The 14,345-nt window shown below is 47.4% G+C and overlaps 1 protein-coding gene across 1 annotated transcript in view; it reads right to left on the reverse strand.

The window, feature by feature from the left end:
- Positions 1 to 13,360, reverse strand: part of LOC121272735 (nesprin-2-like) — a 52,784-nt gene extending 39,424 nt beyond the window's left edge. Inside the window, exons 1-3 of the mRNA XM_041179515.1 lie at positions 13,319 to 13,360; positions 1,741 to 1,916; positions 362 to 512 (exon numbers count right to left, since the gene is read on the reverse strand). Coding sequence (XP_041035449.1) covers positions 362 to 512; positions 1,741 to 1,898 — 309 coding nt within the window. The 5' untranslated portion in view covers positions 1,899 to 1,916; positions 13,319 to 13,360. The remainder of the gene's footprint in view (positions 1 to 361; positions 513 to 1,740; positions 1,917 to 13,318) is intronic.
- Positions 13,361 to 14,345: the final 985 nt, after the last annotated feature.

Below are 14,345 nucleotides of genomic sequence, written 5' to 3' on the forward strand. Positions count from 1 at the left end.
GCCACGATCTAATGGAATAGTGGAACAGGCTCGAAGGCCTGACTAGCCTCCTGCTGTTTCCATTTTTCTAGATGAGGCAAAAAAAAGCTTCCTTCCCTACAGGACAATCTCCCCGAAAAGGACTCAATCGATCCAATTCCGTTTAGATGGAACAATGCCCTGTGGGACAGAGGCTACATAGAAACCTTTAATAACTGCTTCAGGGATGTTGAGATGATTGGAATTTTCCCTCAGGGGGAAGAACAATGGGGAATGTGGGAGGCCATTTCTATGGATAACCTTGTGGATTCTAGGTGGGGGTGGAATTGATGGGCCGAACAGCCTTTTCCCACCTGGCCTGAAATTCCAGCAATTTGCTTACCTCAAATCTCTTCAGCTCCTCCTTCGCTTCGGTGTACAGAACCTGAGAGGACTGAGGCTCCTTCGCCACGGCTTCAGCCCAGCGCATCCAGTCATTGAACCGCGAATAGTCATCCAGGAACGCCTGCCACAGCTGCCAGGACTGCTCCATCCTGAGGAAGACAGAGGTCACGGTGGGTGGGAACTGTTCCGTTAATCCCAAAATCCTCGGGCTGAGGTGAAGTTCAACTCCCTCCCTGCTTGGTATCTCCCAATGGAGGCAGGAAATCTGAGCAACGCTTAAATCGCAACCCCTCCCCCCCTACACCACGTGCCTAGAGGGTGGGGTCATCCCCCCCCCCCCGCCCCCCCGCCTCAGTTGTTTAGTCATTCACTGCTATAACACCAAGACATGGGCCATGACTCGGACCGGGGGAGACACAGGAATGTAGAGTTGAGGCCACAATCAGATCAACCATGACCCTATTGAAGGGCGGGGCAGGGTCAAGGGGCTGAATGGCCTCTTCCTGAATTGTCCGTTCATACTTTCTGATCTTTAAGGTTCTGATAGAGACAGTAGCATTTGGGTGACCTCACTGCTAGAATCGATTCACTTCGCAAACTGGATCTATCCCACTTACTTAATGAGATAATCCTTATGAACTATAACTACCCCAGATGCTACTGGCTATAGCTGGCTGTGTATACAATTACAAACTTAAATGGGGGAGGAGGGGTGGTACTGTCACTGGACTAGTAAGCCAGAGGCCCAGACTAATGTTCTGGGGACGTGGGCTCAAGTCCCACCATGGCTGCTGGTGGAATTTAAATTCAACTCAGTGAAAAATCTGGAATAAAAAGCTAGTCTCAGTAATGGTGACCATGAAACTATCGTCATTTGTTGTAAAAGCCCATCTGGTTCACTAATGCCCTTTTAGGGAAGGAAATCTGCCCTCCTTAACTCGTCTGGCTTACACGTGACTCCAGATCCACAGCCGTGTGGTTGGCTCTTAACTGCCCTCTGAAATGGCCTAGCAAGTCACTCAGTTCAAGGGCAATTAGGGATGGGCAACAAATGCTGGCCTGGCCAGTGAAGCCCACATCCCATGGAAGAATAAGTAAAAAGAGATCCAGCAGTGTATTAATCAGGAAACAGATGACACATTCGCACGGATCAGCTGGGAAGTGGTGATTGGTGCCAGTAAGCGAGAATGACCGACAATGGTCAGAATGCCTATGGGGTCAGTGTGAGTGATGCCCATGGGTCAGTCAGGCCAGTGCACATGGAGCAGGTGCCCATATGCCAGAGTGACCATGGGTAGGTGTGGCCGACTTCCGCGTTTCAGAGTGACTGGCACCTGATGCCCATGGGTCAGAATGATCGGCGCCCGTGATACTCACTTGATGCGTCTTTCTAGGGACGGTGCGCAGATGTCGCATTGCTGTCTGTCGGTCATTCTCGACGTGGATTCAGCATTGTTTTCCTCTGTTTCTATGATCCAGCAGAATGATAGGGGGCTGTCAGCAAGCCCTGAAGGCCGGCACTCATCTCTGTGCATATCCAGACTCCACACGCTCTGCAAAGGACGGCAGAGCTGTTAGTAAATAAAACATCAACCCTGGTAACAGTAAACATGGGATCAAAGCACAATTATCATGCAAGAATCAGTTTGTTGCCTCCTCCCTCATTGAACATAAAACAAAATTTTTCCAAACGCCCCTACCTTCCTGGCTCAGGAGCGTGGCAAAAAAAGCCTTTCATTGAAGGCAGTGATACGTGATCTCAATAAAACCCGACTAGTGAACAATCTTCTGATTGGGCACTTCACAGCCTTCTGTAAACATAGCCTTCACCAATTTCAGACCATGAACTCTGTACCTCGTTTTGATTTTTTTTTGTTGCCATTTGACACTCTGAATCTTATTTTCATGTTTTTGCTTTCGGACAGAGCTGTGCAGCATTCTGCCATTCACACGCACTCTGGACCAATGCTTTGTTTCTTTATTAAAACCATCACCACTCCCTTTGCCATTTGTTTGGAATCTATCCCACCCTCTACCCTATCCCAGTCCTTCCCTTTTGTTCGTCTTCCCCCCCCCCCCTTTCAAATGGTATAAAACCCATCACATTTCTAATGTAAAACCCATCACATTTCTAATGTAAAACCCATCACATTTCTAACGTAAAACCCATCACATTTCTAACGTAAAACCCATCACATTTCTAACGTAAAACCCATCACATTTCTATCTTCCTTCAGTTCCAAAGAAGAGTCAAGAGCTGTACACGCTGTTCACTATTGTCAATAAACTCCCAAGAATAAAAGCAAAATACTGCAGATACTGGAAATCTGAAACAAAAACGGAAAATGCTGGAAAAACACAGAGCTCTGAAGAAGGGTCATACGGAGTTGAAACATTAACTCTGCTTCTCTCTCCACAGATGCTGCCAGACCTGCTGAGTTTTTCCAGTACTTTGTTTTCTTCACTATAATAAAAGTGGAATTAGGATTGGGATCAGCGCACTGGTGTCTGTTATCAGAGGAGTGGAAATTCAAGATGGGAAAGATGGAACATTGGAAATCCCAATTCAGGGTGAATCCCGAAAATTGAGCTTATCTACAATACGATAACAGTAAGAGAGAGGATTTGCAGGTTCTTAAAATCCAGGTTATGCTGCTTTGCTATATGGCAGTAGAAGGGGAGGAACACTGTCTTTAAACTTGATTGTTATTCAACATATGATATTATTATTGATATGTTATCTAAATAAACGGGCAGAAATTTGCTTGACAGCACAGACTGTAATCGATGGGCATGCCGATGAATTTTTTAGTGACAGACTTTTATAGAGCAATTCGCACCCTTGTGGTGTTTGTGGGGGGGGGGGGGGAACTGTAAGGAAATGGTTAATTTTTGACTTTTCTCTTTTGCCTCTTAAGTACATTTCAATTATAAGGACAGTTTAAAATGACAGGAAATCCAGTCAGAGAGTTTAATAAGTTACTGCTGAAGACACACAATGTCCAGGGACAGTCCTTGCTGGCAATGGATTCAGCACTTGTAGCTTAAAATCACAATTGTAAAAAATCAAAATTAAAATTGTAGTTTAAAATCAAAACGGATGATTACAATATTATTCGGTTTGGAGTAGTTATGGAAAGGGTCACAGAGCAATCAAAAGATGAAGATACTCAACTGGATGAGGGAGAGTTTCAGGGAGGTGAAAAGGGATTGGACCCAAGTGGGTTGAAACAAGGGTTCTTTGGGAAAACATGAAGGCCACGAAACAGAGCTCCGCAGTGTCACTGGTGCCAGAGCAATGGGAGCCCCCTGAAGTCATAAATTGGTGTAGCTTGCGTGTCACCCTGTGAGCTAGTACTGGCACACATCAGGAAGTCTGACTGATTTGACGCACATTACGGGAACTTAACCTTGCAGGGTCCACTGAATGTGTGGGCGAACCAGCCACAGCTGGATATGTGTTCAGCTGCACGAGGGATTTCCCCCCACTAATGCTCCACCTCACCACTCGTGCTATTTAAAGGGACAGCCGTCCAACTTGAGGGGTGACTCAATTCTGCTGTTGTAAAGTTAGGGGAAAAACTAGAGTGTTGCCGCAAGACTGTTCACCAGCTGGTACATCCATTCGGGAAGGGCAGAGGATCTGGTCATCCAACTGGCCAAGAGGGGTGGTGCTGTCATTGTGGGGCCTTGGACTCTGCAACACAAGAAATGGAGCAGAAGCTGCAGAGAGAGGGAAAGCTCTCCACAGGATCAGAGGAAGAGGAGGAGGACTCTCCAAGGTTTTGCCAAGAAGCATTTCTCCTACCTCCAGTTCAACCAAGAGCAATGCCAGAGACATTTCAGATTTAACCAAGGAGGTGGCCACAGAACTAGTGTCAGTCATGGCTCAGCACTCTCACCTCTGAGTTACAAGATTCTAGGTTCAAGTCCCACTCCAGAGACTTGAAAAAGCTAGGCTCATGCTCCAGTGCGGTACTGAGGGAGTGCTGCACTGTCAGAAGTGCAGCCTCTCAGATGAGACATTAAAACTGAAGCCTCATCTGCCTGCTCGGGTGGATGTAAAAGATCCCATAGCGCTATCTCAAAGCAGAGTAGGGGAGCCATCCAATATTTATCCCTCAATCAACATCACACAAAAAAACAACAGGCTATTTGGTCATTATCACATTGTTGTTTGTGGGATCTTGCCATGCACAAATTGGCTGCCACGTTTCCGACATTACAACAGCGACTACACTTCAACAAAGTACTTCATTGGCTGTAAAGGGCTTTGAGACATCCAGTGGCAGTGAAAGGCACTATATAAATGCAAGTCTTTCTTTTACTTCAACACAACCCTGGAGTTTCACAGTGGCTGTAAAGATCCCAGCCGCGCTGGACTTCTACACGACCAGACCTTTCCAGGCAGAAGTGGGTGACATAGCTGTCATTTCCCAGAATGCCATTCATCGCTGCATACGAGAGGCTACGGAGGCCCTGTTTGCAAAGAGAGGCAATCACATCAGCTTCTCCTTAAACACCACTTCCCAGCATCCATATGGGACATCCCATCACAGTATCGACTTGACCGAGAGCCTGTAATAAAAAAAGCTGCCAACGCTAACTGTTCTACACCTTCCATATCCAAAACATATCCCTTCATCTAAACAGAACAGCTTTGTGCATTCCCTTGGTGCCTGTCCCACTGATGCCTTTTCCTCGTACTCCTGAACCACTGTGCCTGTTGCTGCGACCTGACTGGTCTAAGGCTGCGGTGCAGTCAGGTAGATGCCATCGAGCAGCTTCAGGGGCCCGGCTTTGGACTGCACCTTCTCGGCACAGGCAGAAGCATCCTGGGCTGGCTGACTGACAGGCATCAGCAAGGGCACTGGCGGAGTGGCAGCTTTGGGAGGGCAATTGCTGTCGCCCGGAGAGGAGGGCAGCAGCTCAGTGCCCCGTGGAGCCACTGCCAACAGGGCAATCTGCTGGAGGGCAGAGTGTCGAACTGGCGCGACACCAAAGCTTGTCTCTTTGAGCATGGAGACCTGTGGCTACGACGGCAGCATTGTGAGCCTACGTGGCAGCAAGCATGGATCTCAGCCTGAGCTGTGCTGACTGGAGCTGAGCCCAGAGCACTCCCAATGTTGACCGAATGGTTTCAGTCTGGGTTGCAGCGGAAGCTGAGACGATGGCCACCAGATTCTGTACCACGGCTGGCTCCACACGGCTATCTTTCAGTTGCCCACCACTGCCACATTGGAAAGGGTCGGGCTCCGAGCTCTGTGCCATGCCCTGTGCCACACTGGAGCTGGACTCCTCCACACTCCTGCTCAGTGACAGGAAGCTGCCTGGCGCAGGCCCGTCAGTGCATCAGATATCTCAGTGTGCACCCTCATCAGGATTCTCCTGTCTGCTATCCCAAAGTCCTCATTCATGTCTTCTTTAGCAGAACTCGCCTGTGATCTCGTCCTCCAGTGAGCTGGCACATGAACTATCCTTCTACCCTGGCGTGGCTGTAGTCAACTTGCTCATCTTAGCTCGTTACTACCTTCTAAACTTCACTCAGTGCCAGGGTCCGAGCTGGTGGCTGCGAGAGTCAGATCAAATGATGAAGGTGAACCAAAACATTAGCGTTGCTCTCCCCTTCCTCCTGGGGTTGCTGAAATCAGGCAGGCAACTATTCTCGGGTATTTGAAAGCAGAAAATCCGAAGGGGAGGGTCTGGGTGAGGGTGGGAGGGGTGAGGGTGAGGGTGGGCGAATTGCTCAGGCAATAGAACTGTTCTTGTCCTCCTGCCAGTTCTGCCCTGCTACCTTCTATTATGCATCACCCTGTCTCTCCAAGAGACAGAGGGTGGGATATCAGTGATTGTGTTGCACTGTGCCTGCCATGGCTATTCAGCTGGAGGTATGTGGAGGCAGCGAGAGGTGAGTGAGAGGGTGGCATTAATGGAAGGTGTACGATGTGGAGTAGCTGAGTGTTAGGCCTGAGTCTTGATTGCCAAAGACTGATGCTGGGTGAGTGGCGAGGATGTGGTGCTTTGAACACCGTGCGGTGAGGTGATGGGTATGAGGTCCTCTGAAGATGCATTCACTGACCTTGTCCACCCCACGCAAAGTCATTAAAAACTTCTTTTGGCAAGGCTACCGGGTCTTCAGGGCCAGGCTGTGGGTGATCATTTCCCTGGCCACCTGCTCCTACTCTCTTTGTTGACCATTCCGGAGATTCTCATGACCGCCCCATCCCGGGAAACATGGTTTCACTTGCTCCTCCTGTCGGCGTCCATGACTAAGACCTCCACCATCGCATCTGTGAACCCACCCCCAGACCTGGTGCTCCATCTCCTTTCTTCCCAGTTGAAGACAATTGCAGAGCTGGCAGTCAGCGGTAGCCCCCTTTCAGTCAGTGTAGATTCCCTTTAAGAGGAGCAGGCTGGAAACATACAAGGGATCCCAACATTATTTTATAAACATATAGATAGTGAAAGAAGTCTAAAGGGAGGTGGGCCCAATGAGGAACTGGAATGGAAATCTTGGGGAAGGCGAGTATGGCTGAGGTACAGAAGCACTCTGTGTCCCTCTTCATTAGACAAGAGAATGCTGCCAATGTCACTGTATTAAGGAGGGTCTAGAGGAATTGGATTGGATCGAAATTGATAAAAAGGACAAACTTAAACAATTGACAGTCCTCAAATAAGGTTTATGTGCTCCAGATGGGACACATCCAGGTTACTGAGGGAAGCAAGAGTGGAAATTACAGATGCTCTGGCTACAATCTTTCAATCTTCTGTGGATTGTGAGCAGTGTCAAAAGGACTGGAAGACTGTGAATTTTACACCTCTGCTAAAAAAAAAAGTGGGGATAAAGAATCCAGACTAATATCGGCGTTTGGAAAACCTCCAGGGAAATCAAGCAATTAATATTGGGGATGCACAAGAGGCCAGAAATATTTTTTTTTTAAAGAGGAGAGAAGATATCTGGGAGGGTTGTGGGGTTCGAGGAGATTACAGAGATAGAGAGGGGCAAGGACATGAGGGGATTTGAAAAAAAAAAGTATTTTAAAATTAAGATGTTGCTTGATCGGGAGCCAATGTAGGTCAGATGAGCACAGGGGTGATAGAGGAGTCGGGCTTGGTGTGAGTTCAGACATGAGCAACTGAGTTTTGGTTGACCTCAAATTTAAGGAATATAGGATGTGGGAGACCAGCCAGGAGTGCATTGGAATAGTCGAGTCCGGAGGTAACGAAGACATGGGTTTCAGTAGCAGATGAGCTGAGATGGGGGCAAAATAGACGCCTTCATAATGGCACAAATTTGAGGTCGGAAGCTCATTTTTGGATCAGATGTGACATCAAGGATGCAAACAGACTGGCTTCATTTCAGATTATTGCCTGGGAGAGGGACGGAGTCAGTAGCTAGGGAACGGAGTTTCGAGCTGGAATCAAAAGCTATGGCTTTAGTCTTCCCAATGTTTAATTGGAGGAAATGCCTGCCCATCCAGTACTGGATGTCGGATAAGCAGTTTGATAACTTAGCAACGGTGGAGTCATTGAGAGGGGTGGTGGCGAGGTAGAGCTGGATACATGTGTGAAAACTAATGCTGAACCTTCAGATGATGTCATGAAGGGGCAGCCATTGAATGTCAAGGGGAGATGGTTAGATTCTCTTGTGGGAGATGGTCATTGCCTGACACTTGGATGGGTGCGAATGTTATAGAGTCTGTGAAGGACAGAGGCAGTACTGGATCCAGCTCAGGAGAATGGAAGTGAGGGACATGGAACGTGTTCTATTGGGGAAGCATTTGGGGGAATTGTGATCAGAATCCAAAATCTGGAATAGATCCCCCCCCTCAATGGAAAAGAGCAAGTCATAGAGCCATTATACAATGCAGGGCCATTCAGCACATTGAGTCTAGGCTGGCTCTTTGTAGAGCAATCCAGTCAGTCCCATTCCCCTGCTCTATCCCTGCAGCCCTGCAAGTTTACTTCCTTCAAGTGCCCATCCAATTTGCTTTTGAAATCATTGATCATCTTCGCTCATACTCAGCAATAACGTCCAATCAAACATAAAAGTAGTTAACTGTAGGTGGTGAGGGGGATCTTCAGAGATTTAAGAAAAAAATCTCTCCCTTGGAACCAAAAATTGTCAGGTAAGGTTGTAACCGACCAATAGGAGACCTTCAAAGAGGAGATGGTTCAGGTATAGAGTAGACAGATTCCATGAGTTGGGGGATACAGAAAAGCATTCCGAATCTAGAGCTTACTGGATAACGAAAGAGGTTAAAACGAGGCTGGAAAAGGAAGCTTATGACAACTGTAAGGTTCACAATACAGAAAGTACAGAGGAGATTTTAAACAAAGCACACAAGGGAGGCAGAGTATCAGATTAGAGTTTTTATCATTCATTCATGGGATGTGGGCATCACTGACAAGGCCAGCATTTGTTGCCCATCCCTAGTCGCCCTTGAAATGAGTGGCTTGCTGGACCATTACAGAGGGTGATTAAGAGTCAACAGCATTACTGTGGGCCTAGAGTCACATGTAGGCCAGAACAGCAGATTTCCTTCCCTAAAGGGCATTAATGAACCAGGTGGGTTTTTTTCAACAATCGATGATAGTTTCATGGTTACTGAGATTAGCTTTATATTCCAGATTTTATTAATTGAATTTAAATTCTACCAGCTGCCATGGTGGGATTTGAATCCATGGCCCCAGAGCATTAGTCTGGGCCTCTGGATTAATAGTTACTAGTCCAGTGACATTACCACTGCACCACCGTCTTCCCAAAAGATTAGCGACCATCTTAAAAGTGAATCCAAAAGGCTTTTATTAACATAGAAACAGAAAAACTATCAAAAGAAGGGTGTTACTGGTTATAAATCAAAAAAAAAAGAGATTTTCTTATGGGGGTAGAGGCCGAGGTACTGAGTGAGCACTTTGCATCTGCTTTCACTAGAGGATGGTGAAATTTGAATTCAATAAAAATCTGGAATGAAAAATCTGATGATGACTACAAAACCATTGTCGATTGTTGTAAAAACCCATCTGGTTCATTAATGTCCCTTTGGGGAAGGAAATCTGCCCATCCTTACCCGGTCTGGCCTACATTTGACTCCAGATGTACAGCAATGTGGTTGACTCTCAAACATCCTCTGAACAAGGGCAATAAATGCTGGCCTGGCCAGCAATATCCACATTGCATGAACGAATAAAAACCAACTTGTGGGAGAGACTGGAAATCGGGGACTCAGGTTTAAGAATAAGAGGTTTACCTTTTAAGGTGGAGGTGAGGAGATTTTTTTTTCTCTCGCGGGTCTTTAGTTTGTGGAATTCTCTTCCCCAGAAAGCAGTGGAGGCTGGCTCATTGAATTTATTCAAGGCAGAGTTAGATTGACATGGAAGTCAAGGGTTACAGTGAGGGGTTGCGGGGGAGGGGAGGGGAGGACACGGGAAGCAGATGGAAAAGTGGGGTTAAGACCACAACCAGATCAGTTGTGATCTTATTGAATGGCAGCGCAGTCTTGAAGGGCTGAATGGCCTACTCGTGCTCCTAAGTCCCATATGTTCCTATACCTGTAAATTGGCCAAGAGATAGTAAACAGAGTAACAGGGTCAAGTATCCAGTGGTGTTCCCCAGAGCTATGTATTAGGACTGCTTCTTTTTGAGACATATTAAAGATTTGGACTTTATCCAGTGATCGATTTCAAGAGGGAGGAAATGATACAAAACCTGAAAACGTATAAAACAATAAGGAGAATAGTAACAAACTCCAGGAGTACATAAAACAGGCGGACACATGGCAGATGAAATTTAACACAGAAGTGGGAAGCGATAATTTTTTTGTAGGAGGAATGAGAGTCAATATAAACTAAATGTTTCAATTTTAAAGGAACTTGGGGGGGGGGGGGGGGTTTGGTGGTGCGGGGTGTCAGTATTGTAGTGGTAATGTCACTTGATCAGTAATCTAGAGGCCTAGGCTAATGCTCTGGGGACACTGGTTCAAATCCCACTACAGCAGCTGGTGGGATTTAAATTCAGTTAATAAAATCTGGAATTGAAAGCTAGTCTTAGTAATGGTGACCATAAAAATATCATTGTTGTGAAAACCCTTCAAGTTCACTAATGCCCTTTAGGGGAGGGAAATCTGCCATTCTTACCTGGTCTGGCTTACATGTGACTCCAGACCCACAGCAACGTGGTTGACCCTTAACGGCCCTCTGAAATGGCCCAGCAAAGTCACTAAGGGTAATTAGGGATGTGTAATAAATGCTGGCATTGCCAGGAATGTCCACATCCCATGAAAGAATAAAGGGGAAAAAAAGAGTGTATGTACACAAATATTTGAAGGGGGAAAAGATAAATTGCAAAAGTTGTTTAAAAAAATACATATGGTTTTCCTTAGTTTTATTAATGGAGGGTTAGAGCACAAAATCAAGGCCGCTATGTTAGGACTCTATACATAAAAACATTAGGCCTCAGCTGGAAAAGTGTGTTTAATTCTGTGCACGTACTTTAGGAAGGATGTCAATGTAATATTGGGGCCTGGCATAGAAAGGGTTAACGTGGGACTGGGTACGGTACCACGCACAGTGTGATGTCAACTATACAAGATTCAGAACCACTTCATGAGACCTCCTGAACTGCACACAACATCTTACAACAGCCAAGGCCTTTAGAGGGGATGCGGATTGTATTTACCAAATATGGTACCAGGGAGGTGAGACACACAGAAACTAGGGGCAGGAGTAGGCCATTTGGCCCTTTGAGCCTGCTCTGCCATTCATTCTGATCATGGCTGATCATCCAACTCAATAGCCTGCTCCCGCTTTCTCCCCATACCTTTTGATCCCTTTCGCCCCAGAGCTATATCTAACTCCTTCTTGAAAACATACAATGTTTTGGTCTCAATTACTTTCTGTGGTAGCAAATTCCACAGGCTCACCAGTCTCTGGATGAAGAAATTTCTCCAAATCTCAGTCCTAAATGGTCTACCCCATATCCTCAGGCTGTGACCACTGGTTCTGGACTCCCCCACCATCGGGAACATCCTTCCTGCATCTACCCTGTCTAGTCCTGTTAGAATTTTATAGGTTTCTATGAGATTCCCCCTCATTCTTCTGAACTCCAGTGAATATAATCCTAATCAACTCAATCTCTCCTCATATGTCAGTCCCGCCATTCCAGCAATCAGTCTGGTGAACCTTCGCTGCACTCCCTCTATAGCAAGTACATCCTTCCTCAGATAAGGAGACCAAAACTGCACACAATATTCCAGGTGTGGTCTCACCAAGGCCCTGTACAATTGCAGCAAGACATCCCTGTTCCTGTACTTGAATCCTCTGGCTATGAAGGCCAACATACCATTTGCCTTCTTTACTGCCTGCTGCACCTGCATGCTTACCTTGTACAAGGACACCCAGGTCTCATTGCACATTCCTCTCTCTCTCAATTTACAGCTTTTCAGATAATAATCAGCCTTCCTGTTTTTGCTACCAAAATGGATAACCTCACATTGATCCACATTATACTGCATCTGCCATGCATTTGCCCACTCACTCAGCTTGTTCAAATCACATTGAAGCATCTCTGCATCCTTCTCACAGCTCACCCTCCCACCCAGCTTTGTGTCATCTGCAAATTTGGAGATATTACATTTAATTCCCTCATCTAAATCATTAATATAGTGATAATACAATCATAAGGAGAGACCGCACGGAGAAGCTGGGGTTGCTCGCCTTCGATAAGAGAAGATTAAGAGATTTGATAGAGATGTTCAGAAGCATGAGTGGTTTGGATAAGAGTAAATAAAGAGAAACTGTTCTCAGTGACAGGATGGTCACTAACCAGAGGATGCCAATCAAAGACAATTGACAAAAGAACTAATGGTGACACTTTTTTTTATATATAAACACGTGTGTTGTGGTGGTCAGGAATGCACTGCCTGAAAGGGTGGCGGAAGAAGATTCAATAATCACATTCACAAAGAAAAAACTGGGCAAGAAATTGCAGGGAATTAATTTACACGACCATGGGGGGGAAAAAAAAAAGAGCAGAGTGGGATTAGTTGGAGGACTGAACCAAAGGCCAGCACAGGCCTGATGGGCGGAGAGGCCTCCTTCTGTGCTGTATCATTCTATGAGAGGAGGGGACGGGGAGAAACATAGTGGGGCTGTCGCTCATTGTATTACGGGATGAATCCAGTCAGTCTGATTGGCTCCAGCTCTAAATTCCCACTTTGGGACTAGATTTCTGTGACCTTTGCCCACAGATTATCGCTCAGACTGATATTGTGTTGATGTTTTTCTGATCTCACCCCTTCAGGCGTAAACCTTGCTGGGGGTGGCCGGTTTTCTTGGGCAGCAGCACAGCCTGGGTGTTGGGGCAGGACCCCACCCTGGGCTATGGTGACCCCCTGCCAGCAGCTCATTGAGCTCCTCGTCGTTGCAGACGGTGAGTTGTGGGTGGCGGCTGGGGGGGGGGGAGGGGGGGCGGTGGTGGGGAAGGGGGTGTGCGGGGGAGGGATGAGGCGGGTCTTCTGGATGTCCCGGACGACCTTGCCGGCCAGCTCGAGGATCTCGGGCCCTCAGGTACTCGAGGACAGCGGCTCCGGCCCCCACAGGCTCGGCGCGGTGACCCTTACGCAGGAGCCGACGGATACGGCCGACAGGGAACTGGAGACCGGCTCTGGAGGAGCGAGTCTTGGCCTTGGCGCGCCCCTTTACCCTCCAGCTTTACCACGAGCGGACATCTTGTTGTTGGTCCCCTGTTGAAAACCTTCACCAATGTTCAATTCAGACAGGGTGTTGATGAACCGCTCCGCCCTTCTGTCTAACTGGTACAGATTCTCAACGTCCCGCTCACACTGCTTTAATATTTCCAAATACCTGGCTTCTAAAGTCAGCTGAAACTTGTTGCTTCTCGTATAAAAGATCCATCTCCATAGTAACAACAGCCTCAAAACCTCGCAAACTCAACTGTGTTTACGTGCAGTCTGGAACATGAAGGCCGTGAACTGTGTACTTGATGCTAATCAGTGACTTTGCTCTTCACAGGATTACAACCAGTTCCCGTCAAGCTTACCTGCCAGATTTTCCAAGTTTCCTACCAAAAGACACCAATTAATCACAGCGGACCGGTTCTGCGGTGCAGTCACTCACTGCTCCCCAGTTCGGGGTTACAGACTGCGGAGCTTGGAAGGGCTCCGCTCTCAGAGTCAGCTCACTGCCGGACCACCTGCCACCTCGAGAGGCAGAGGGTGTGTCGGGGACAAAGGTTAGCTCGGCTCAGGTGACAGCACCCCGGGCTCTGTGTTTACTGCCTCAGTACCTGGGCCTCAGGCAGCTGGAGAGAGAGGGGGAAAGAGAGAGAGAGAGAGAGAGAGAGTCACACAGGCTTTTGAGAGGGCAAATTAACCCCCCTCAATGGCAAAATCATCCCAGATTTGCACAAGTGCGGTAGCGGGCGGGTAAAACCATATTTTACTCGCCGGCCGTGAGGGCGGCTTTTCATTCCCTATCGTCCCAAACCCGCTACGTTAATTATACATTCCCGGGAAACACTCCGTTTCCATGGTGGGCAGGCTCTCATTCGCCCACCCACCATTACCCTGCCGCTGCATCACACCGGGCACCATATTTAGGCACCGGAGGCCCGAACAATCCCCATCCACCACTACTCTCCTCCATCCGGCTGAACTTGTTCTCTCACTGAACAATTTCTCCTTAAACTCGTCTCACTTCCTCCAAATAAAAGGTGTGGCAATGGTTACCCCCATGGGCCCCAGCTATGCCCGTCTCTTTATGGGGTATGTGGAACATTCCTTGTTCCAGTCCTACTCCGGCCCCCTTCCACAACTCTTTCTCCGGTACATCGATGATTACTTCGGTGCTGCTTCATGCTCTCGTCTGGACCTGGAAAAATTTATTAATTTTGCTTCCAATTTCCACCCCTCCATCATTTTCACATGGTCCATCTCTGACACTATCCTTCCCTTCCTTGACCT

This window comes from Carcharodon carcharias, chromosome 34, assembly GCF_017639515.1.
Source record: "Carcharodon carcharias isolate sCarCar2 chromosome 34, sCarCar2.pri, whole genome shotgun sequence".
Classification (NCBI taxonomy): domain Eukaryota; kingdom Metazoa; phylum Chordata; class Chondrichthyes; order Lamniformes; family Lamnidae; genus Carcharodon; species Carcharodon carcharias.